Raw genomic sequence first — 22309 nt, 5'->3', positions numbered from 1 at the left:
TGAAATATATGCCTTCTGTCTCGCTTATCTGCGCTTTTCTGTGGTTCTTTCCCGCAAATGATTTCCATTCTCTTCCAAAAGCATCTCTGCGCCACCTCCTTTAGACTTCCTTGAATTCCTTCCATTTCTCTGGACTGTGTGCGCATCACTAGCCCCTAGTTTCTAGACATTGCACGAGTTGGACCTGCCTGCGCCAAGCCAAACTGACCCACCAACAGCCATTGTCTCTCGTTCTTATTGACACATTGTAGGGGTATACTGCATCTAAGAACATGTTAAGCGCCGGGGCACCTCGATGTCAATGCGTAGTGCTTACACAGGTTTTGAGGGCTCGTCTCTGAACCTCGATCGTTAAACGTCAAGCCATACCTCTCGCACAAAGGAGAGAACAAAACACAGCGGTTTACCTCAACCTGCCAAGACCGGGTAAAATTACATGAGTGTAGACATCCCAAGAAGTTTCATCAATTCTCCGGCCTCCATTTTGGCTTGGCCAGAAACCAGCTTGCGGAGCGCCTTCAATAGCCCCATTGGATCGTGCCGCTATATCAGTCGATTCACCAAACCATTCACAGAAGCTTTCAAAGCGTCTTTATTTGGCTGTAGGAATAGAAATGGTCACCTGCCATTCTTGCAGAGCGCTTCCTCTCAGCTAACCTTCTAATAGAATTTGTCTCCATTGTAGGGCACTAGCCTTTCACGGTCATACTCAGATCATTTCCCACAGCCATAATCGGAAATGCTATAGACTCGATGGCATGATAGTAGTCCCTCCGTATCTCGAGAGGACTCGGTGGTATATCGGTTTTCCACCTGTCAAGTGTGACCGCAAATCTTTCGTATCCAATTACCTGAGAGGTTCCCGCTCTCACAGCCAGCCCCCAAAACTCGTTCTGCATAGGCTATTCGCCAGGGAGAACCTACAGAAGGGGCTGTGCAGTGAATCCGGTAGGATCCATGAGCGGGAGAGGGTTGATCAAGACTACCACTGCGCTCTCAGTGGATGGTCCAATGAACATTGACCTGGAACCCGGGCGTAACACTACATAATGATTCATTTTGGAGTTCTTCATTAGCTGAGCCAACCTTAGGTTCAGAACGCGAACAGGGCTTAACATGTGCTAGTTCATTCTTGCAGCACTCATGTCCGCAGGGAGTTGAATTTGGCGTAGTTCACGGCAGTAAACCAAGTCATGAATATCCAGACATTTCACAGGGATATGAGGCTTTAGAATTGTTCTGGTATGCGTTTAAGGAGATCCCGGAGTCAAGTCTACGCCATTCTTCTCTTAGCGTGTACAGGCAGAAAGGAAAGAGTGGTACATTTGCAAAAGATCGTGAAAAGTGATTTTGCAACCGCCGGCACCAGCAAAGCCCCGACCTCATCGGCCTTTCTCAATTGTGCTACGATGAAGTGCTAGTTGTGTTCCTTTCCTGCAGCTTGGTATACTTTATACTGCCCATTTTATTCAAAATTCGAGTAATCTGATGTATTACTCTTTTTCATCTCATCTTAAACCTATTTTCTACTTACTGTACAACTTCCCCGAGCCATGCTTTAGCTAAATACCGCGATGACCGTCAGCGTATCATGCGTAGAAGGGAGATAGACATATTTAGCTTCAGTAAAGCTTCGAAAATATGGTGAAGTCTCCTTGTGTCGGGCTTATTCTCGTTAACTTGGAGCAAAACACAAGATCCGAGAAGAACCAAACACCGTTCTCTATCCGTCCTACCACTGCTAACATATTCTCTAGCAAAACGAATGTTAAAAGAATAAAATTCTACAAAGCATTAATGAGAAAGGAAGAAGATCAAAACATGATAACGACTACTAACAATGCGGTTCACACGAAAAGGAAGATGTTACTAATATTCACTTTCATGGAGAAATACCTTCAAGCCGCTGTGGCTTTCATAGATCATTACATTGACCATTAGAATAAGCTCTTAGTCGGCAATGACGAAGCTGACTAGTCTGAACCACGCAACTTCACCGACATCATCGATCGCCTTGTCTATGATAGTCTCGGTGTTATCTAGTTTAGGAAGTCCTTTGAGATCACAGTGCCTAGGTGATAGTCCCGTAAGAGCTGTCCTAAATCCTATAGAAGAAGCGTAAGAATTGTGAAACTGCTGGTTTGGCTCGTGTTAATTCGCTTAGATTGCCAGACCACCACTGGTTGGAGCCATCCCAAGGCTCCGACCGAGAAGAATCGCAAGTGAGACTTTTAAAAAGCAATCCAAAACCGAGGGGTGTCAAGTTGTAAGCGTGAACCTTGGAAACTAAGACGGCCGGAGTGATTGATTCCGGACAGAACAAGTAGCATCTGCAGAAGGCGTTAGTTGTAACGATGTTTGGGCGTTTGCCGCCACCTGGAGGACAAATTGAGGTTAGTGCTACAGGCATATTTAACCCAAGTGAGAGTAGCGTATCGGAAATCCGCGGCCCAATCAATCTCAGCAGTGTCATTCCAGCTTCTCCTCTCATGACTCCTCACACTTCGACGACCGCGCTTACGGGTTTAATTCCACCCCTTAACCCTCTGCTCGACCATGGATGACAGTGAATTGGAAATAATTGTATCCCACAATCCCTCTTTGGCTGTCCCTACTGCTCAGCATCTTCCGGTGCATCGCCAGAGATCCAATGGTCAAGTCAAGCCAACATCAACACCTTCTGGGGAATCCGAAACTGCATCTTTAAATCCTTCTCTAAAGCCCACCAAATACGATATAGGATGGCGACGAGTGATAAGGAACTTCTCTCCGTCTTGGTTTTCCGTGACCATGGGCACCGGCATCGTCTCTCTTCTCTTCATTGCTATTCCATTCAAGGCCAATTGGCTATACTGGCTGTCAGTCATCTTCTTTTGCCTCAATGCGGCCCTGTTTTTTTCTGCGCTCTCTATCTCCATTCTTCGCTACGGCCTCTATCCTGAGATTTGGAGCGTCATGATCGCCGATAGCACCAATTCTCTTTTCCTTGGGACGATCCCTATGGGTTTTGCGACCCTGGTCGAGGCTTGGATCTTTCTGTGCATTCCATACTGGGGTCCTTGGGCAGTCACCTTTGCGTGGGTGTGCTGGATGATCGATTGCGTCGTTGCCCTGACAGTCACGATCTCACTGACGGTCCTACTCATATCTGCGTCCCACCAGCAAGCACTGCATCGAATCACCGCAGCGCAGCTTTTGCCTATTGCCGCCACCATAGTCGCTGCCGGTACTGGTGCGAAGATTGCAAAGGTACTTCCGGATCCTGAAAACGCGCTCGGAACGATTATCGTGTCCTATGTTATGTGGGGCATGTCGACTCCCCTAGCCATGACCGTTCTCGTAATGTATTACACACGTCTGGCTCTCCATAAGCTTCCACCTCGAGAAATTGTGGTTTCTTCCTTTCTTCCTCTCGGGCCCCTTGGTATGGGCGGCTACACCGTACTGTATCTTGGCAGCGTATCCCACATCGTCTTTCCACAAACACACTTCTTCCACGACCTCCCCATCGCCGGCGACGTGTTCTATATCCTCGGCGTATTTATTGCACTCATTATGTGGGGGTTTGGCCTCACATGGCTGTGCTTCGCCCTGGCGTCAATCTACAAATCACGACCTTTCCCTTTCAATATGGGATGGTGGGGTTTCACGTTCCCCCTTGGAGTGTTCGCTGTCAGTACGATCGAATTCGGAGTCCAGATGCCGAGCCTCTTCTTCAAAGTCCTGGGCACGATTTTCAGTGTCGCAGTGATACTTCTTTGGTGCGTAGTGGCAACAGGAACGATCAGAGGAGCCTGGGATGGGAAATTATTTCACGCACCTTGTCTCGCAAATTTGCCTAAGAAAGAGGAAGAAAAGGAAGAGCAAGACAGTGGGGAGAGAGAAGGCCCTTGAGCGGTAGATTCAGGGCGCAAGCTAGAGGGAATGCGAAATACTGAATCCTGACATCTACACTATTTGTAATGACTCCTCATATCATCGTATTCCACCTCCAACAAGTTCTGTTCTTTACTTAGTAGCCTAATCGCGCTAAGGCTAACGCCCGTTTTAAGTCTAACAGCTATATATTATTCTAGTTCGTTGCAAACTTGCGATTAATCTTTAGTCCCAGATAGAGAACTACCACGATATAAGCCAGGAGACGTTGTGTAGAGGGCTCTTAACTTCTGCAGCCTACAAAACTGCGCAAGATGGAACAAGAAAGGCATCTAATTAATAAGATAAGGCCTGTAAGATATAAGACCTAGACAGATAACTCTACAATAAAAAATAGTTATTAATATGTATTTCTACGGTAATAGACTGTAAACAAATATATTAAAACGCTAAGAAACAACATATTTAAGGGTCCTATCTGTACTACATACCGTACCTAGAGCGCCATTAAATGTACAGTGCAGCTCACAGACTTGGTACGCTCGTACTGAACAAGTGACTGACACGGTTCACTTTGCACGGACCGTAGTACGCCTCTTTGGAAGCGGGGGGAGAATCCGAATAAAGGCGAGAAGCCGGAAATTGTAAAAAAGATGGCTGAGACGTATTTGCTTGTTCTGCCTTTGACGGAAATCTGGAGGTAGCTTCGCATTAGGATTATGAGAAGGCGGTGGTGGTTCCAACTGCGTGTTAGGCAGTGAAATAGCGACCGGTCCATACAAAGGAAGAGAAACGTCGCAGTGCCTAGCCAGACGTCGAGTGCGTATCTCTTCCGTGAATGATGACAAAAAAGGCAGTGGGCTAGAAGAGGGGACACACAAATACCTTAACAATCTAATTAGAAACTCCATCGGCATATGCTTAACCTTAGTCCCTTACATGAGCTTACTAATTAGCACAAGGGAACAATCTCTAAAGCTGTTCACAAACCTGTATCGAGCATAAAACTCGTCGACAAGCCTCAAGAGCCTGTCCGTCGCGCCAGCGCCAGCGCCATCTCCATATTCATCTGGTCAAGCTTCCGCCTCTGCCTACGGGATTAAGATATTCTGTGCAACCTGATTAAACCGAAAGATATCATTATTATACGCTAGAACGACGGTCAAAATAGGTTCGTCCACTCGGCGAAGATGGTGTTGATGCTCTATTAAATGCCCCGTTCTCGACACACTGCGAGTATTCTTTGCCTCGTGTACTTGGACGACGAAGCCTTGCAGAGCACGGTAGAAGTTCGCTACACCCGCTGTCAACATTGAACATTCACCACCATCATCAAAGCGTCCCAACGTTGTTCGAACGAACGCTAATGGATGAACGGGGAAGGAAATACTCACGATATCTCACAGCATTAAACCACACAAACCCCATATCCACACCTACGCTAGCACCATCCTTGACGTACTAATATTTGTAAGCGAGACCCGAACCGGGGATCTGCCTAGAAGAGATAGACACATAGGGGATTTTTTGGAGAGCTTAGAAAGCGCCCATGCCAGCGGCGCCGTTGCCGATGATGGCTACTGATTTCTGCTTAGTTTGTGAGCTCGTTGGGAAGCGTACTGTGGAAAGAGCTGCTATACAGAATGAGAGAGGAAGAAGGCAGTATGCCGGTTAGAATTGGGTTGATGAGATAGAGGTCTTGTGAGAAGGCATGGAAATAGTAAAGATCAAGCTACAATTGACGAAGGTCAAGCTCAAGGTGAAGGCTATAGTGTCCCTTTACTAGTCCATGCCATTGAACCCCAATCAGGCCATATCTCGGGTATCCCACACGCTTACAAACGCATCTCCTGTAGGGAGGGAAATCGTTTGTTGCAGTGGATGAAATAGATATCGACCGTAACAAAATCCTGGAGTGGTGCCCTGTCCTCAAAGCAGCAAAACGAACCTACGGCGCAGTCTTGAAGTCGTGGGAAAGGGCTCCTTCACTTTCTCTAACTACAGCTCGCCTACTACTCTAATATTGTGCAATTTCATCATATTTTCAAACCATGGAATCGATCTAGTCCCCTGTCGATCTCGTTCACACATTCTCCTTGTTCCTCTCCTTCTCCCCACCTAAACTCTTCACACTTTTCAGGCTCTTTCGACTCGCACTCCTTTTGAGTTTACTCTTCAACTTCTTCCACTTCTCCGTAATCGAATCCCCACTCTTCGTACTCTTGCCTGTAGTGCTCTCTGCCATGCTGTCCATACTCCCCCTCCCCAGATCCATGCTCTCCACACCAGCCCTAGGTTCGTCCTTCCTTTTCCCCAGAAGCATAAATTCCAGCGTCTGCCATCCAGCCATGTCTTTGAGGATGCTGTCCTTTGGATTTGCCTGAGCAACCCCATTTTTCCATGGACAATGCTCACGGTGTGCTTCTACGAGATTTAGACCCAGATGCGCAGCATCTACGTCTAGCTTCTTACTCATTTCCTTTATTCGCTTCTCCTCGTAGAGCCAGAGGCCAATGCGCTGGAAACAGTGGTCGCATGTAACGAGGCTGATTCTCGATTCGAGAAGACCTGACCAGCCGAAGAGGGCGAACGTGAAGGCGGTGATTTCGGAGGGAGTCGAGGGGGGATTTTCGGTTATGCTAGACCCGGGTGGATTGAAAGTGGATGAAGGGGCACGGGGGAGGATGTCGGATATGGGTGGGTCGGGGTAGGTGACGTTGTCCAGAAGGGGGAGGTCAGATAATATGGGTTTGAAGGAGTGGTATCGGCGAAGGAGCTCGGCGGTGCTCTGGGCGCGGTTTGGAATCGGGATATGGTAGATGTCCTCTGCTCAACTTCAGTCTCAACTCTCTGCTCCACTCTGAGTGAGAACGATAACCCACCTTTACAGCCCCCCTTCCTCCACAGACACCCCTCATCATGTCCCTCCAGGATTAGCTCCTTGTACCTTTGCACCAAGTCCTCCAACACCTCCTCCCCCATATCCTCACTCATCTCAATTTTCTTGCCCAACTCATCCTTTCTCTTCGGCCTGAGCTTGACCACTACCCTCGCCTCGCAGCCACCCTTGCACGCCACCGTATTCCACGCTGCACATGACCAGCCGCGCTTCGCCCACTCCACGTCGCCAATGGCATCGGGTTTAGTGGTCCATTTCTTAACATCCGCGAACGTCCTCATCCGCGCGAGGAACTGCTCTTGCGAGTACGGCTGGAAGTTCGGGGGTTTGCGCGGAGGGGTAGCGGTAGACTTTTTAGGCGTCTTATTCGACCCAACCAAACGCATTCCCGCTCCATCCTTTCGGGGTGTGAATAATTTTTCTTGTAAAGCCTTGATGCGCTCGCCGGATACGGTGCGCCCTCGACCGAGATCCATACTGACATCGGATAAACGTGAGCGTTTAGACGGCGGCTCTGGGGTGACGGGCGCGGAGAGGGAAGTAGTTGAGGTGTTGGATTCGCGAAGGGTGCTGGCGAGGGACGTGGTGGATTTGCTGGCTGTCAGATTGTCGAGGAGTTTGTGAAACTTGCGCTTGGTGGTGGCCAGCGCCTCTGGCGGCGGCGGCGGCGAGCCGTCCATTGGAAAGGCCGGTTGTAGGGGAGTAAAAAGCTCTGGTGGAGGAGGAGAGAGAGGATCACGGGATTCGTGACGTTGCAGTCCCCTGACGATGAGCTCTGTTTACGTTCCCACTGCTGTCCACACAGGGGATAGTAGGGACGTAAAAAGAAATTAGAAGTCTGCAGAAAAGATCTAAGAGCTCAAGAGAGCTCTCAAACGAACGCTCGATGACACTCCCCGACAAAACCACCAAACTACAATAGATGGTGGAAGGCGAATGTTTGTGTTTGGTTTCACTCCCCACAACCCCCTGTAACCTCCGACGCCGATCGCCAAGCCCGACTTGTGGCTTACGTACATTCACTCGTCCCTGCCCCGCTATACCCAGCCTTCCCTCCCATGCCGCCCTCCTCTCTTCAATTGCCTATATACCTGCTCCTCTCACTCCTCATCCTGGCTATCTCCTTCATTCCAATCTCTACTCTCCTCTCAAGAAGCTTCTCCCGCCTCAGCCAAATTTCTTCGCATCTGCGCCCCGCCCCCGCCTTCCCATCTTGCACAGCTCCTCCCCTCGCCACAAACCGCACCTTCTCCACCATGGCCTACGAGAAGGAGCTTCACACAGCCCTCCTCGCTGTCCAACGTGCCACACTTCTCACCAAATCGGTCTTTAGTTCGCACTCCAAAGGCACGCTCTCTAAATCTGACTCCTCACCCGTCACCATCGGTGACTTCGGCGCCCAGGCCCTGATAATCGCCAGCATAAAACACGTATTCCCAGATGATGAAGTCGTAGGTGAGGAGGATGCAGACGACCTACGGTCCAATTCTTCATTACGCGATCTTGTCTGGGACTTGGTGCAATCGACCAAGCTCGAGGACAGCGACGCGGAGACCGCAATTGGGGGCCCGGTGGCGACGGTGGAGGGGATGCTCGATGCAATCGATGGCGGCAGGAGCCGTGGGGGCAGGGAAGGCAGGATATGGGCGCTAGATCCCATTGACGGGACGAAAGGGTTCTTGCGTGGTGGGCAATACGCCGTTTGTTTGGCGCTCATGGTCGATGGCATTCCGACTGTTGGTGTAATTGGTTGTCCGAATTTGCCTGTTGACGACACCGCGCCGCTCGACTCCTTCATCGGCACAGACGCTGATGACAAAGAAGGAAAAGGCGTGTTGTTCGGCGCAGTAAAGGGCGAGGGATCAACTAGCCGTCCCCTCAGCAATGGCGCGTTACAGCCCCCGACTCCTATAAAGATGAAGCCGCTTGAAGATATCAGCCAGGCCACCTTCTGTGAGTCAGTGGAAGCTGGTCACTCCTCCCATGGCGACAACGCTGCTATTGCCTCGAAACTCGGGATCACGAAACCAAGCGTACGCATGGATTCGCAGGCTAAGTATGGATCCATTGCACGCGGAGCTGGAGACCTGTATCTCAGGTTGCCTGTTAGCAAGACGTATGAGGAGAAGATTTGGGATCATGCGGCTGGAGTTGTTATTGTGCAGGAAGCAGGTGGCAAGGTGACGGATGCTTGGGGTAAACCTCTCGATTTTGGCATTGGGAGAACGCTCAAGGAGAACAAGGGCGTCGTTGCTGCCCCCAATGCTATATTTCCAAGGGTTATTGACGTCGTGAAAGAGGTGTTGAGTGCTAAACAGTAGCCGAACTAGTGGATGAAGTACTTAGCTGCATCACTTGCTTTGCTAATTAAGGGACAGGCGTAGATAAAAATTTTTAGCAAGACTCAGCATCATAGTAAAGCTAATTCGCCAAATTAGGCACGCCGAAAGGGCCCATCTGTATGATGGAATCATCAGCTCAAACTGGCAATAAATAAACACCGGAAACCGTCCAATGGACTTTCCAGAACCTCATATTAACACCACATTGGAAAGTGGTATGATCAGTGATACACAATGTGAAGATTTCTCGTATGTTCGTGACATTGGATCTTTGAGAAGCTTAGGCCGATAGCCACTCAATGGAACCAGAAACCCTGACTTGTATGTGTAGATAAGTATCCGAATATATATATATATGTATATACCGAAGGAAAAGGAATGGAAGAGTCGCTAAAGGAGGAACAGAAAGGAATAGTTGTAGACGCAGATAAGTGTTGAAATTTGTCAGGGGAAGATAAAGTCCGAATATGTGCAAGTAACGGATGAGGCCAAGCTAGGCTGGGAAAGAAATGCTGAAATCGTGACTGTGCTAGACCCTTGAACCTGGAATTGCTGGTAGCTGGTCACTTCATAGAGGTAGGATGTCTAGATGAAGTAGTTTGCAGTCTTTTCGACGATCTCACTTATCGACTAAGCGTATACGATGAGGTTTAAAACGCTAAGGATGATTGTTTAAAAAATGGGTGAGGACCTGTGGGCTGCTCAGGGTAGGACTTTTGCGGGCTGCCGCTTTGGACCGGAAAGGAACACCATGAAGAGACAGGGAGCTCTATGTTGAAGTGCCGCTGGGAACAGAAACCTTTAAAACATAGATCGTACTGTACGAAATGGGTCAAAGCCATGTCGTCTTTGAGGTTGTGGAGTCGCTGGATATTCGGGAGTCTCAATGCTGGGCAAAACCCCTTTCGCGCCTTGCTCATCTTCGTATTTGTACATGTATGCCGCATCGACATATGACCACACAACAATGGACAGTGGGCAGATACCAGCTAGCCCTAATGAGATCCAAAGCAGTGGTGGCCGGTCCGTAATAAACGAAGTGATAGCGAACCATGCTATGGAATGGATGTCCGTGTTAAGTGTTAGAACAGAACCAAGCCACTCGTAGATGCCGATAGAGTAGAGCAAGCATGATAGACCTAATTGTTACTGTTAACAGTTTGAATTCTAAGAAAGAAGCGTGGAAATTATACCAGCCAATGCCATGAAGATTCCGGCAATCCTTCGACTAGCGAACCAGAGCCCTAGAAGAAAAAGCAGAGCTCCACCCCAAAGCTTAGGGTTGCTTGCAAGTCCGCCGAACGTAGATAATAATTGGATAGTCTCGGTAGTTGCATCAATTGCTGATTGCAAGTTCCCAGCCGTAGTCTCGAGGGTTTTGAAAGTTCCATTCAAGCGGCTCACATGCTGGGAAATGTTAGAACACTGGATAAACCCCAGATGTAAGGGTTAGAGTAGCTTACCTGGGTAATATCCCCGTGGATGTCTTGAATTTCTTTCGCTTGCTTGGCTGACTGGTCCTAAGAAGTTTAGCTGACATTGATATCAGCCAGTACAGGCGTGAACCAACCACGTCGTCTCTAAGGTTGCCCACTGCTTGAGTGAGTGTGTTGAGTTGCTCATGATTTAGTTGGATTGCAAGCACCATCTCATGATGCATTTGCAGGATCGACATGGCTAAATTATGGTTTTGGGTATGAGTGGCTACATGTTGTGAGGTTGCTTCAGCGACTTCCGTAAACAAGGATTGAAGGTCGGTTCGAGCTTTTTCGACGCTCGCGTCCGACACATTAAGGTTCTGCAGCACTATTAGCTTTAAATGGAGCTAAAGAGCAAGATAGTACACCTTTGCTAACGCTTCCGAGGATGTAGAAGTCTCCACAAGCATGTCCTTGAAGGACTGAAGCATATTCTTAAGCTGGTCGAAGATCGAGTGGGTTGCCTCACGGCTCGCTCGAATGTCCTGTAAGGCCAGGATCTCAGACATTCGAATCTTCTCGACGAATTCCAATTGCTCATTGAGTCGAGCTTGTGCTTCCTGGGCAGATTTCGCTAAAGATGATTCTATGTCGAGGGCGACCTCGGCTAGGGATTCGTAAAGAGATAATTTCTCGTCTGACGAAAATTAGTGTTGTTCAATTGTTAGGATCCTATATACACGCCTCTCTCAATGCCGCTCCTGCTTGCATAACACATGACTACCGCATTCTGCCTCGCATTGCTGTATGAGGTCCACCACTGCGGCTTTGATTCCAAGGCTCGTAAGCACCGATCGAATTGCGCACGGGAAGCGTCCGGATAACAAACTTCAGCTGTGGGTCGCTCTTGGCGGGAGAAGAAAGAGCTGAACCTATGCTTAACGCACGCTCGTGATGATGGCACAAGGATCTCGCATTCTCGGGGTATTACCGCTTTGGCGCCTCTCAGTTCGCAGATTGCAAGCCTCGCAGCATATGCTGATTTGACCTCCTCAAGAACTGCCTCGGAACTGGAAGATGTGTCGGTATGGGCATCTTTGAATGATTGGCAATCGTTAACGAGGGTTAGGCCAGCAAGACGGTGACATGTTGGTGACGATTGCATAGAATGAATGAGACCAAGGGCCTGGGATAGAATCGCTTGTTGCTTTACTGGTGCATGCTGTAGCATAGATTCTATACTGGATGCAGCCCTGAGACCTAGAAACAGTTAGCACGGGGTAAAGTCCAGGACAGTCTGGATACGAGCCTTCATTCGGAGGTGAGGAGTGTTGCTGCGCAAACACTGTTGTAAGAGACTGACAAAGTATCACGATGAATGTGGTCTTGTAGTGCACCCCCATACCCCTGAGGTGTAACCGCATGGTTGAAAAGTAAGAAATTACGCCAGAACTTGAATGACAAAAAGGCAATAGAGTTGGGGCGAAGGACGAGAAGGGAAGACGGGAACCTTGAGAAGGGTTGTTTGGGGATAGCCTTCTTATATATCATATCCCCAGAGTTGGGGACGTAGTGAGAGGTAACTGGAGAAGTAATTGAGGTTGCAAAGGTGACTGCGAAATCAGTTGAACGAGCTTAGTGAGAGAACTACTAGAAATTAGTGGGAGAATATCGTGCGGCACGAAGTGAGAGAAGTGCACCCAGTGTAGTCTTTTCGACAGCCCGGAAGCACAGGCTATATTAGTCCTGACATCTTATTGTGGTCCTCGACGGGTGGGAGGTGACAGACGAAGGGTGATTGGAGGCTGAGATCCAACACACGCTAAACCGGATTAAAGTTTTCCTAGTTACGTAAGCCATAGGGCTGAATATCTTCCAACATCAGAGATCTTCGTGAGCTTGCAGCGAAATCTCATCCCATAATGTTTTCTCCCGCGCGGCGACGATGCGCTCAAGGCGTGATTGCTGCCTCAAGCCACTTGACAACATCAATTCCGTCCTTTCTCCTGCCCGCTTTCCTGCCAAACGCGGCATCAAGGACTTTTGCGACGACAGCACCATGTTTCTCCAAGATTGGTTCCACCCCCCTATCAATCCCTCCCGAAGTCACATTTAAAGTTATACCACCCCAGGCTCGAAAGGGCAGCCGAATACAGCCAATGTCAACCGTTCACGTTAAGGGCCCATTGGGAGAGCTCTCAATGGAAGTTCCTGCCTATGTGAACATCAACCAAGATCCCTCATTGCCAGGCCCGACACTCAGCGTCGAAGACTCCTCAGATGCGAAACAGCGAGCCATGTGGGGTGAGAGCCTGCAAAATATATTCTAGTTGAATTCGTAGCTAATTCTCAGCTAGGCACTACCCGCGCCTACCTTCAAAACCACATACTCGGCGTCAGCGAAGGGCACTCCGCAATCCTCCGTCTCGTCGGCGTTGGATATCGTGCTACCATAGAGCCCACCGCTACCACTGTCCAGCCCGAATACCCTGGTCAGCAGTTCGTAAACCTGAAGGTCGGATACTCCCACCCTGTCGAGCTCGGTATCCCAGAAGGAGTGAAGGCAAGCACTCCCCAGCCGACGCGACTGCTATTAGAAGGGCCGGAAAAGGAAGTTGTGATGCAGTTTGCAGCAAAGATTAGGATGTGGAGGAAACCAGAGCCCTACAAGGGCAAGGGTATCTTTGTCAACGGAGAAACTATTAAGTTGAAGAACAAGAAGATCAAGTGAGCGGATCGTCGTCGCTTGAATAACCTTGGAAACATAAGTGTATCACTTGCGGTGTATATTATATATCACGAGTTCCTCGAGGACCAATCGATTAATAGATATTCGATCCTGGCCACCACCCTCACCTTAGCACTCTTCCCGTCATGCTTATTTGCACGCTAGGTAAGGTGTCCACCATTGAACTAGGTGCTTCTCGCTCCCTAGGATGAGGAACCGAGATTCATAAGTCTGCGAAGCTCATAGTCACAGATACCTTCGACGAACGGTGTTTATCTTTAGATCTCCCATCACTCTGAATACTTCTCCTTTTTTGCAATCACATATGCGCAAGGCATTCGCTCTCACCTAATTATACCATTTACATTGTGGTGTGACAGCATTATTGACATGAAGCCTCATAGCACCTATATTCGTCTAGCCTTATCATTCTGCTATTATTCTGTGGTAGTGATGCACGCTATCATTATCTGCTTACTGTACTGGATTAAGAGTGCAAGGGAGCCTAAAGTAGGCCCAACGGAACTTAGGTAGAAACAGGATTGATCAACCCAAGATCAGAAGCTTTCTTATCAGTCTTGCAAGCACATGAATTATCCGCGTTTCAGAAATCTTAAACCCAGGTCTACTCTCAATTTCATTATGGTATGTACCTGATAACTAGCACCGTTTTAACAGAGCCCGGATTATGGGTGGAGCCCGCCGCCACTCCATTGCCTCCACCTGATTTCAAAATGCCTGGACGAGTTACTCCTCTATCCACTTGCAAACAAGTCTTCGGTGCAATCATAGCTCTTTCAGTCTCGCTTGCCCTCCCACTGTCACCTTGACCGTCCCTCAATTAACGTTTCCCGGAACCTACAATGCCATTCGACGAGCTATGTACTCGACGAGTGCCACCACAACACTTGCCAGCAGTGCACGACCTTATACCTATTCAGAGTGGATGACCAACAGGTCCAATATTCCCCAAGCGTGCCCTCATTACAAGAACGCTTGGATCAGCGATGGCAGACTATTCTCGGAATTATGTCTCCTTCAACAAGATTTCGCAACCTCACGGTAGCAGCTGTCTTACTCCTCACCGCTCTCGTGGCTACCTGTGTCACATCAAGTCTAGCCACCACGTCTGTAACAAGAGTTCAGCACTACCTCCCAAAAACGCCTTCTTCAGAACCATATATCTTCTCCCGGCCATGATAAAAGGCAACAGCCTAATTGGGGACTCATTTCCTAGAATCTCCTTAATGGCAGCATATACAGTGCGTGGGCATTAGATGGGGGTTCTCCTCAACACAGGGACTTCAACTTAGTGGATGGAATCAATATCCAGCGCACCAGTGTCAATCTATAGTCTTAAACACCTTGGCTACGGACTCCGAGATACGATAGAGCTCTACCAATAAAAAGCCAATGCAATTTCAGCCTGCGTTGCCCTGATGCTGAGGAATCCAGTCAGCTGTAGTCAAAGAGGAAAGCTCACCTGGCCGAATAGCAGGAAGTAAATGCAGGTCACAGTAGCAGATAGGAGCTGTCGGCAGACGACCAATATCAATGAAGCTCCAGAGCAGTACATCGCTATAATCGCCTTCATTTGCAATTCAGGAGAGGTTGGTCAAGCAAAGAGAGGTTGGTCAAGCAAAGATGGTGTTTGCCGCATCGAATGGCCAGTACGCCCGATGGCTGCCGTTTCAGTCGGCGAAGACATTGGCAATTCTTACTCTGGATAAACATATTCCGTTAAGTGCGACGTGGATGCCAGGGTAGTTTTCGAACTCTATAATGTTACACTTTCCGTCTCTCGTTAATCCACCGGTAATCCCACTATTCAAAATTTTGCTTTCAACATAGTCGTTTCAGCTGGCGACCTCTGCACCCTTCCGGAAGTCCCACAAGACGTAGAAGCCCTCGCTGCTACAGTCACTATGGTTTCATATTTTCTAGTCTATGAGATCACATTGACAGGATAGTTTCAATCCATTGCCAATATCGTATTCGCTAGTGGGACTACGGGGGCTCGCCTGATTAGTCCGTTCTTATTCCTCTTTTACACTCTACAACTCGATGAATGCGTTGGAAGATGTTTTCGGCTTTTTGGAGCGCTTTCTGCATCTATGGCTGCTTTAAATATGTCTTTGATTGAGAGTCAAGGGTGGGTCGGGGCATTTCCGGAGGTATATTCTATCTTTCCATTAATCCTCGTGGTTTATTAGGACGACGATGCGCTGGTGAAGACGTCAAGGTGGGTTAAGGGGTATAAGTCTACCAAGTTACGAAACCTCATGAGATTGGGAATGGGTCCACGATGTTAGTACTAACAACAGAACGCCTTAACATGTTAATTTACCACAGATATTACCACCGATATAGTGTTTTCCCTAATTCTAACAAGACGGTTGACAAGTTACTTGTACCGCCGTTTATTTTCCGTAGTACACACCGACATTGCTCTGATCTAGGGCAAGGCTTAGCAATATCAATCTGACCTAAGAGACGGGTCTCAATCACCACTAAATCATTGGGATCTCTTGTGTCTCCGAAAGAATGCCTATTTTGGCAAGGCTTCGCCTACTGCCCTAACACGTGATCCAGATGACTCAACTTTAGAACCTTGAAACTTACCTGCCTGCGAACTGTTAAAACAACAATTCCCGTATTATCTGAGCATCTAAATACCTCCCTGTTCTTTAGATCGCAAATTCTATCCATCGAGCGCCAAACAATTAGCCAGTAACCACCCCAAAACCCGTCAAAGATGTCATCAGAACCATCAGTCGTCGTAGGAATGCAAGTAGGCCAAGGATCGCTTTCCCTCGCCGATCGCATGAAACAATACGAAGCTTCTTATGACTTCACCCTACCAGCCGACGCTCCAACTGTCCTCCGTCTCGACGGCCACAACTTCTCGCGCTTCACCGCACACTTTCGCCGCCCGTTTGACCAGCGTATTCACGATGCAATGACAGCCACGTGCTCCGACTTGCTGAGATTCTTCCCACAGGCTACGGTTGCATATACACAATCCGATGAGATAACACTCGTATTTCCATCAGGAGTCCAGTCCTTCAACGATCGCGTCCAAAAACTAGTCAGCCTAGCATCAAGCTATTGTTCAGTTAGATTCAATACGCATCTTTCTGCATTACTGGTAGCGAACCCAGAACCCAAGGTCAAGGACCTGGCGTATGAAAAGCTGGGGACCGCTCATTTCGATGGGCGATTCTTTACTGTGAAGTCAGTTGAGGAGGCATTAAATTGCCTTCTTTGGAGATGTAGAGGGGATGCCATTCGGAATTCAGTCAGTGGGTTTGCAAGGACGTTGTTTTCTGATAAGCAGATGCATAAGAAGACGACGAAAGAGTTGCTTGAGATGATGGAGAAAGAGAAAGGCGTCGTGTTCGAAGAAGCTGTGCCAAAGTGGGCTGTTGCAGGGACGCTGATGAAGAGGGAGCAGTATGAGCATGAGGGCGTGAACTTGAAAACTGGGGAGCGAGAGGTTACTCAGAGAACGAGGACAAGGGTTGAAGATCGTGGCGTACGTGAATTCAGTGGGGAGAATTTGAAGATGGTGACGGAGAAATATTGGTGGTTCTAAAGTCTCGATTCGATGTTTGACCGTGGGGTATTCGACAATGATTCGATAGTGGGGATCTAAGGACGGATAAGAGCATTTTCATGAAGGCCGAAGTGTGTCGGCCAGGTCATCATTTTCATGCGATTTAGGAAGCGAACGATATTTGACTGCTGACTACGACACTCTCCTGTTTCTAGTGGTTGCTGGTTAAGGCGTCCGTCATCGCGGTGGAAGATCCATGTTCGATTAGTTTGATCTAGGTCTTGAAGGGTTTAGTGAGGCGCTCAAAATAAATATCACGCGCCACGACCTTGAGGCTGAGGATTTCTTCCCAGCCTCGCGTCTCCAACAGTCAGTTTTCACCTCGCTATTCACGTTTCAGAAGTTCTCATTCCTTTAGATCGGGCTGCTCCTGGTTGATCGCAGTAGCCAAAATATACTGCTAGCCTTGGTCTTCACATTCCTTCGAACTTCTGCCAGAGTCATATCGGAACGAACAACTTCTCCACCGGCTGACATCCCTCCCAGTCTTGCGGTCCCACCAAGGACATTGAGTTCCGCTTGATGACAGCCCTTTGACATAAGTGTTCCGACTATCCGCCTGGGCAAATCGCGGAACTCTTTTGATCCCTCCGATCTTCTCGTATCCCTCAACCATATCTTTACTCCCCCTCTTTATGCATTTATAATCTCGACGATCATCATCCTTTTTGTTTGGAAAGGCTAAGGCTTGACTCGTCATGTACAAGCCTCTGAATCCGAGCGTACAGAGCGTTGGAGACATTACCCACCAGCGTTTGGAAAGCATAGAACTAAATCGATACTCGCCGCCATCTGGTCCGCCACCGGACTCGTCGAAGCATCGGGACTCTAAAGCAAATTTTACTCAACATGCCCATCCACCGTCAACGGTCAAGCATTGGCCGATGCACTCGCAGCAGGTCGCGACCTTAACGCCTCTCAGAACTTTTATTATAGTTTTTGATGCAATATTAGCTTCGGCTCCTATAATGTTCATAGGTGGAGACCTCTTCCCTATTGTCAATTAGAATTAGATATCTGACAGATTCTATAGCATTAGCCATCATCGCCGCACGCCTCGATGGAAGAGATGTGTCCAGCTACGGTCTGCACCTCCACCAAACACTGCTCTTATCCCCAACCATCTTCCCCGTCATCTTCGCCGCTCTCATGGGCCGCTGCTTCAAGTACGTTGGCCTCTACCGCGCCGAGCGCGGGATCTCTCTCGGTCGCCTCGAACAGCTCGTCGGGTGCCAATCTCTGTTCTCCGCCCTTGAACGCCAAACCGCCTTACGGTCTTGGTCCATCCTCGGCCTCCTTTTAACCCTGATATGGCTATTATCCCCTCTAGGTGGTCAATCCGCTCTTCGACTCCTCGACCAAGAAACCAAATTCGTGAAATCAACTGTAACTATCAACTATCTCAACCCAACATCCATGGGGGACTCTTTTCTCATGGGTGCTAGTGCTCTAAACACCGGACGTGCTACCTTTACATCAGTATTCCTGGCCGCGCTACTGAGTAGTTCCAAGTACCAAGCCACGCCCATGGATTTATGGGGAAATGTCAAAGTTCCCGCATACAGCTCCCTCAACGCCAGTTCCTCGGATTGGAAAGACATCGACTACTCACACAATGTAACGTACGCGTCGCTAATCGGCATACCCGTATCTGGCGTGCAAAACGGGGACACTACGAGCAACTACTCGATGAAAGCAAGACAGTGGGATATAACCTGCTCCAGCAATAAGGAAGTCAGCGATAGTTCTGCAAACTTTGGTAACGCAACGGCAACATGGAAGCTGAATTACACGGAGGGCAGATGTAAGAGCTATCCGTGTAAATTCAACCTCAAGTCCATCGACAGAACGAGTAACTTCACAGTGGCGGAATGCCAAATGACGTACCAATACCTCGAAACGAGAATCGGCTGCAACGGGACATCATGCCAGACCAACAGCATGCGCAAGCTCGATTTACTAGGAGATGCATATACGCAAGAAGCTGACGACTTCACACGCTCAAACATGATAACGAACGGAATGAGTACTCTTCCCACAATAGATAACCACGGCGTCGCATCCGTTATAGCCCGAGGCTCGACAAATATGGAGAAATGGATGTATGATCCTTGGGACTTCATCGGGGCTACCTACGACAATGTTGATCTGTGGAAACTCTCGCCCGAGCTGCTCGGAGAGCGTCTCACAATTATCTGGAATACATTCTGGCAGTCGACATACGCGACTACAGCGCTTGGAGGGAATCTACCCAAGAACCTCACCTCGCTGAGTGAGAACTTGGGTTCGCCAAACCTAGGCTTTAATGCTACACAAGCCGCATTGACTACGGCTTCAACAACCATCTACAAAACAAACTGGCGCTGGTTCGTCGCTTTGTTGGTCTCCTCCATCATTCTACAAATCGCAGCATATGCTGGACTCATCCTCAAATACATCACACTCGCCCCTGATATCATTGGGTACGCTTCGTCGTTGACGTTGCTGAATCCGTATATTCCAACGCCGACCGGGGGCACAACATTGCATGGACTGGAGAGAGCGGCGCTGTTGCATGATTTGCAGATCAGGATTGGAGACGTTTGTGCGGGTGAGCCTGTTGGGGCTATTGCAGTGGCGAAGGCGGACGCTAGGGTGGCGCGTTTGGATCGGAGAAGGTGGTATATATGAGAGGTTCTCAAGAGCAAGATCTGGAGTCTGAATAGAGCTTGCAGTTAGATCTTCATTGGGTATTGCATAGCATAGCATAGCATAGCATTTATTTCAAGGTTGGAATACTCCGACCTCATTGAAGTCTATCATAGGGGAAACTCCTACAGCCCTCGTAGAGAGTAAAAAGTCACTCTTCACGAACCCTAATAAGCCCCTTGATCCTCCCATTTGGCACTGGCACGAACCGATCATTCCAATCCATATCCCATTCCGAAGTATATCCCGTAGTTGAGATCTCAAAACGACGGAAAAGATGCGCGGTCGTGAGGTGCAGCTCTGCGTACGCGAGACTAAAAACACTTAGTCAGCATTAAGGATAACATTAAAAGGACAAGGGCTCAGAGCTCAGATGGATGGGCCAACTTACTTAATTCCAATACAACTTCGCGAACCACGCGAGAAAGATAGCATTTGCCTCTCGCGTTGTTTGTATGTATCTGGGTCGCACATCCATCGCTCTGGGTCGTACTTGAATGGATCTGGAAACGTGTTTGCGTCTGTGTTTTGCATATAGATGCTGGATGTGATTCGAATCTATCACCACGTTAGCAGCGTTCTCTCGCATTTCGTGAAGCACATGCGGCGTGGGATGTCTATAAATGGAAGAACCTACACCCCCAGGCACGTATCTCCCCGAAATTGTTACGCCTTCCTTCGGCACCCTTCTAATTAATCTCCCTGGAACCCCTAAACCCAGCCTCAACGCCTCTTTCACACACGCCTGCAAATACTTAAACTTATCACCCTCCAATGTCGCCGAACTTACCACCTCCTCCCGATCTCTTATCCCTTCCTTCAACTCCTCCACTAATTTCTGCTCAACTTCGGGGTTCTGAGTGATATGCCAGAGCACGAGACCAAGTATATTCGCAGTGGTATCCGTGCCAGCAGCAATCATGAGACAGCCATCGGCGATCATGTCGCGTTTCGAGGGTGTGGTTTGACCTTTTTCCTTGTCTGGAGCTAGCATGAGGTCGAACATAGTCGGAATTTTGGAGTTGGTGGAATCCGGATTCGCCATCAGATATTCTACTCTTTCTTGTGCCAGCTAGAGGTGAACTCGTCAGCCGTCAGGTTCGCGCTCACACTGACACTCCTCTTCTATTACCCCCATGGTTCCACACAGGGGTGCGGAGAACAGAACAAGGGGGGCCAGTGAAATGCACAGAATCCTTCATACCTTTTGCATACACTGAAACCCATAGACCGGCGCAAAATACCTCTCCCTCACCCATTCAGGTAGCGAGAAAATCAACCTATTCAGCAAACCAAACACAGTCGGGAAATACGTCGAAATAAGCGCCATATCAAACCCCTTAACAAACTGCTCAACCCGCTCACTTCGAAACCCGGGCTCACTCAGTGCCCCCAGATCCTGTTGGAAGCAATAATCCATAATTGTATCCGCAGTTAAACATCTAAATGCCAGGAAGAAGTCCAACACAGACCCCCTGCCCTGGTTTGCTTGGGCGGCGGGGAGAAGCGTGGAGAGGAATTGGGTGAGTTTTTGGCGGTGCAGATATGGTTCGACGCGCAGGATTGCAGCTTTGGAGAAGAAGGGTGCGAGAAATTCTTTGCGTTTTCTGGTTTCAGTGAGGGTGGTTAAAGATTGTAGAGAGCCCGTAAGGAAAGGGTTGTCGTGCCAGACACGGTCAAAAGGGGTGCCGACTTTGAAGATTCTGGAGTTGTTAGGAAATTTGTTGACGACAGTCTTGTGAAACCACTTGTCGCATTACAAATAAGTAGTTTTAATATGTTCCCATCTATCGTGGAACTTTGACAGTTGGTGTTTGATCTCTTAAGCTTCTTGCTAGATTGCGAGAGAGCATTACGCAAATTCAAACTTCTACAAAAACCTCCACCTTCTCATATTTCCCCACACACCTCAAACCCCAATAAATGAAACGCTCACGTACTGGTTGTACCCCTCCAAATCCGCCACATGAATCTCATCCGGCTGGATTCTCACAATTGGCCCATACTTCTCATGCAATTCCGGCAAGCACTTGACAAGCCCCGAGTCTAGGATATCATAATAAGCATTATAGAGCGTAGTCACAGCTGCGAGTTTAGGTCCCGGGAATTTGGCCAGCGGGTGGAAGAATAGGCGGTAGATGATCCTGAGGACGAGAAAAGCGAGGGATACAGCAGCAGCATATGGGAGGAGCGGGAAGGAACCCATCGTTTAGGGAAATGGGGAGAAAACAAGAGTAGGTCGGAAATTGATGCATAAAGATAGAGGCAAGGCCGGCATATATATATACAGAAACTGGCAAGTTTTGTAGCGGAAATAAGCGTTAGAATCCATATCCGCTAGGCAGGAAAGGACAATGCTATACGAAGAACGAGAGTTCATACTCGCAAATTCACGACTAGATCTGAGTAGATTGCAGTTGAGACTCGAGGGCCTTGGGGACTAGGCCACCAAGCGCGTCAGCACTAATCCCATTGGAAAAGAGTAAGCAAGCCACCAATCAGACAACTCTGTCGTCAACTGAATGCAGTCCAGGACGTCAGCAACTGACAAAAGTGAGGTAAATATACTCTTGTTGCCTCGCTGAGGGTATTGTACGCTTCCCCTTTCAACACACATTCCCGAAATCATGTCATCCATGAATTGCTTGGGCGCTGGGAAGAAGAAAGAACCAGGTCATAATTCTTATTCATATACTTTATCATACATAATCGAACCTCCATTCATTCTACCTCAATCTTGGC

General features: G+C 48.5%; 10 protein-coding genes across 10 annotated transcripts; 5 read left to right on the top strand and 5 right to left on the bottom strand.

The window, feature by feature from the left end:
- Nucleotides 1-24: 24 nt before the first annotated feature.
- Nucleotides 25-899, bottom strand: BDR25DRAFT_357480 (uncharacterized protein; the record flags this gene model as incomplete). Its single annotated transcript, XM_033695802.1, has 6 exons — nt 25-129; nt 176-233; nt 292-407; nt 449-590; nt 623-630; nt 702-899. 6 exons carry the CDS (start codon nt 897-899, stop codon nt 25-27), a joined length of 627 nt encoding a protein of 208 aa, XP_033545397.1.
- A 1612-nt stretch (nt 900-2511) lies between these two features.
- On the top strand, nt 2512-4234 carry BDR25DRAFT_335391 (C4-dicarboxylate transporter/malic acid transport protein-like protein). Its single transcript, XM_033693005.1, has one exon. The coding sequence runs from the start codon at nt 2557-2559 to the stop codon at nt 3892-3894; it is 1338 nt and encodes a 445-aa protein (XP_033545396.1). The 5' UTR covers nt 2512-2556; the 3' UTR covers nt 3895-4234.
- Nucleotides 4235-4401: 167 nt separating this feature from the next.
- On the bottom strand, nt 4402-5304 carry BDR25DRAFT_357478 (uncharacterized protein; the record flags this gene model as incomplete). Its single annotated transcript, XM_033695801.1, has 5 exons — nt 4402-4423; nt 4450-4737; nt 4867-4905; nt 4972-5239; nt 5271-5304. The coding sequence occupies 5 exons, from the start codon at nt 5302-5304 to the stop codon at nt 4402-4404; spliced, it is 651 nt and encodes a 216-aa protein (XP_033545395.1).
- Nucleotides 5305-5568: 264 nt separating this feature from the next.
- On the bottom strand, nt 5569-7707 carry BDR25DRAFT_344273 (zf-C3HC-domain-containing protein). Its single transcript, XM_033693920.1, has 2 exons — nt 6759-7707; nt 5569-6702 (listed from the first exon to the last, which is right to left on the bottom strand). Exons 1-2 carry the CDS (start codon nt 7453-7455, stop codon nt 5960-5962), a joined length of 1440 nt encoding a protein of 479 aa, XP_033545394.1. The 5' UTR covers nt 7456-7707; the 3' UTR covers nt 5569-5959.
- On the top strand, nt 7544-9228 carry BDR25DRAFT_394795 (3(2),5-bisphosphate nucleotidase HAL2; the record flags this gene model as incomplete). The annotated part of the gene is made up of 3 exons (XM_033698332.1): nt 7544-7586; nt 7632-7724; nt 7772-9228. 3 exons carry the CDS (start codon nt 7544-7546, stop codon nt 9094-9096), a joined length of 1461 nt encoding a protein of 486 aa, XP_033545393.1. The 3' UTR covers nt 9097-9228.
- A 203-nt stretch (nt 9229-9431) lies between these two features.
- BDR25DRAFT_55775 (uncharacterized protein) lies at nt 9432-12306 on the bottom strand. The gene is made up of 8 exons (XM_033698738.1): nt 12236-12306; nt 11845-12182; nt 11280-11795; nt 10964-11232; nt 10688-10915; nt 10581-10637; nt 10311-10524; nt 9432-10256 (listed from the first exon to the last, which is right to left on the bottom strand). Exons 2-8 carry the CDS (start codon nt 11957-11959, stop codon nt 9919-9921), a joined length of 1737 nt encoding a protein of 578 aa, XP_033545392.1. The 5' UTR covers nt 11960-12182; nt 12236-12306; the 3' UTR covers nt 9432-9918.
- A 139-nt stretch (nt 12307-12445) lies between these two features.
- On the top strand, nt 12446-13378 carry BDR25DRAFT_304962 (mitochondrial 54S ribosomal protein YmL16). The gene is made up of 2 exons (XM_033690324.1): nt 12446-12839; nt 12893-13378. The coding sequence occupies exons 1-2, from the start codon at nt 12458-12460 to the stop codon at nt 13264-13266; spliced, it is 756 nt and encodes a 251-aa protein (XP_033545391.1). The 5' UTR covers nt 12446-12457; the 3' UTR covers nt 13267-13378.
- Nucleotides 13379-15771: 2393 nt separating this feature from the next.
- BDR25DRAFT_304961 (uncharacterized protein) lies at nt 15772-16956 on the top strand. The gene is made up of 2 exons (XM_033690323.1): nt 15772-16745; nt 16803-16956. The coding sequence occupies exons 1-2, from the start codon at nt 16019-16021 to the stop codon at nt 16856-16858; spliced, it is 783 nt and encodes a 260-aa protein (XP_033545390.1). The 5' UTR covers nt 15772-16018; the 3' UTR covers nt 16859-16956.
- Nucleotides 16957-17213: 257 nt separating this feature from the next.
- BDR25DRAFT_335386 (uncharacterized protein) lies at nt 17214-19780 on the top strand. The gene is made up of 2 exons (XM_033693004.1): nt 17214-17857; nt 17913-19780. Exons 1-2 carry the CDS (start codon nt 17578-17580, stop codon nt 19547-19549), a joined length of 1917 nt encoding a protein of 638 aa, XP_033545389.1. The 5' UTR covers nt 17214-17577; the 3' UTR covers nt 19550-19780.
- BDR25DRAFT_373135 (cytochrome P450) lies at nt 19634-21773 on the bottom strand (the record flags this gene model as incomplete). The annotated part of the gene is made up of 5 exons (XM_033697267.1): nt 19634-19881; nt 19959-20125; nt 20205-20639; nt 20772-21270; nt 21508-21773. The coding sequence occupies 5 exons, from the start codon at nt 21771-21773 to the stop codon at nt 19719-19721; spliced, it is 1530 nt and encodes a 509-aa protein (XP_033545388.1). The 3' UTR covers nt 19634-19718.
- Between the last annotated feature and the right edge of the window lie 536 nt (nt 21774-22309).

This window comes from Lindgomyces ingoldianus (genome assembly GCF_010093535.1).
Source record: "Lindgomyces ingoldianus strain ATCC 200398 unplaced genomic scaffold BDR25scaffold_24, whole genome shotgun sequence".
Classification (NCBI taxonomy): Eukaryota; Fungi; Ascomycota; class Dothideomycetes; order Pleosporales; family Lindgomycetaceae; genus Lindgomyces; species Lindgomyces ingoldianus.
This window is presented reverse-complemented; position numbering and strand designations above follow the sequence as displayed.

Coding starts and splice junctions, on each gene's coding strand:
- BDR25DRAFT_335391 (XM_033693005.1), top strand. CDS start 2,557: ATGGATGACAGTGAATTGGAAATAATTGTATCCCACAATCCCTCTTTG.
- BDR25DRAFT_304962 (XM_033690324.1), top strand. CDS start 12,458: ATGTTTTCTCCCGCGCGGCGACGATGCGCTCAAGGCGTGATTGCTGCC. Junction 12,840..12,892: donor GAAACAGCGAGCCATGTGGG/GTGAGAGCCTGC, acceptor ATTCTCAGCTAG/GCACTACCCGCGCCTACCTT.
- BDR25DRAFT_344273 (XM_033693920.1), bottom strand. CDS start 7,455: ATGGACGGCTCGCCGCCGCCGCCGCCAGAGGCGCTGGCCACCACCAAG. Junction 6,703..6,758: donor GAGGAAGGGGGGCTGTAAAG/GTGGGTTATCGT, acceptor GAAGTTGAGCAG/AGGACATCTACCATATCCCG.
- BDR25DRAFT_55775 (XM_033698738.1), bottom strand. CDS start 11,959: ATGCGGTTACACCTCAGGGGTATGGGGGTGCACTACAAGACCACATTC. Junction 10,916..10,963: donor CCTCGGAAGCGTTAGCAAAG/GTGTACTATCTT, acceptor ATAGTGCTGCAG/AACCTTAATGTGTCGGACGC. Junction 10,638..10,687: donor GCAACCTTAGAGACGACGTG/GTTGGTTCACGC, acceptor TAAACTTCTTAG/GACCAGTCAGCCAAGCAAGC.
- BDR25DRAFT_335386 (XM_033693004.1), top strand. CDS start 17,578: ATGTACAAGCCTCTGAATCCGAGCGTACAGAGCGTTGGAGACATTACC. Junction 17,858..17,912: donor GGCTCCTATAATGTTCATAG/GTGGAGACCTCT, acceptor CAGATTCTATAG/CATTAGCCATCATCGCCGCA.
- BDR25DRAFT_304961 (XM_033690323.1), top strand. CDS start 16,019: ATGTCATCAGAACCATCAGTCGTCGTAGGAATGCAAGTAGGCCAAGGA. Junction 16,746..16,802: donor TGAGGGCGTGAACTTGAAAA/CTGGGGAGCGAG, acceptor ATCGTGGCGTAC/GTGAATTCAGTGGGGAGAAT.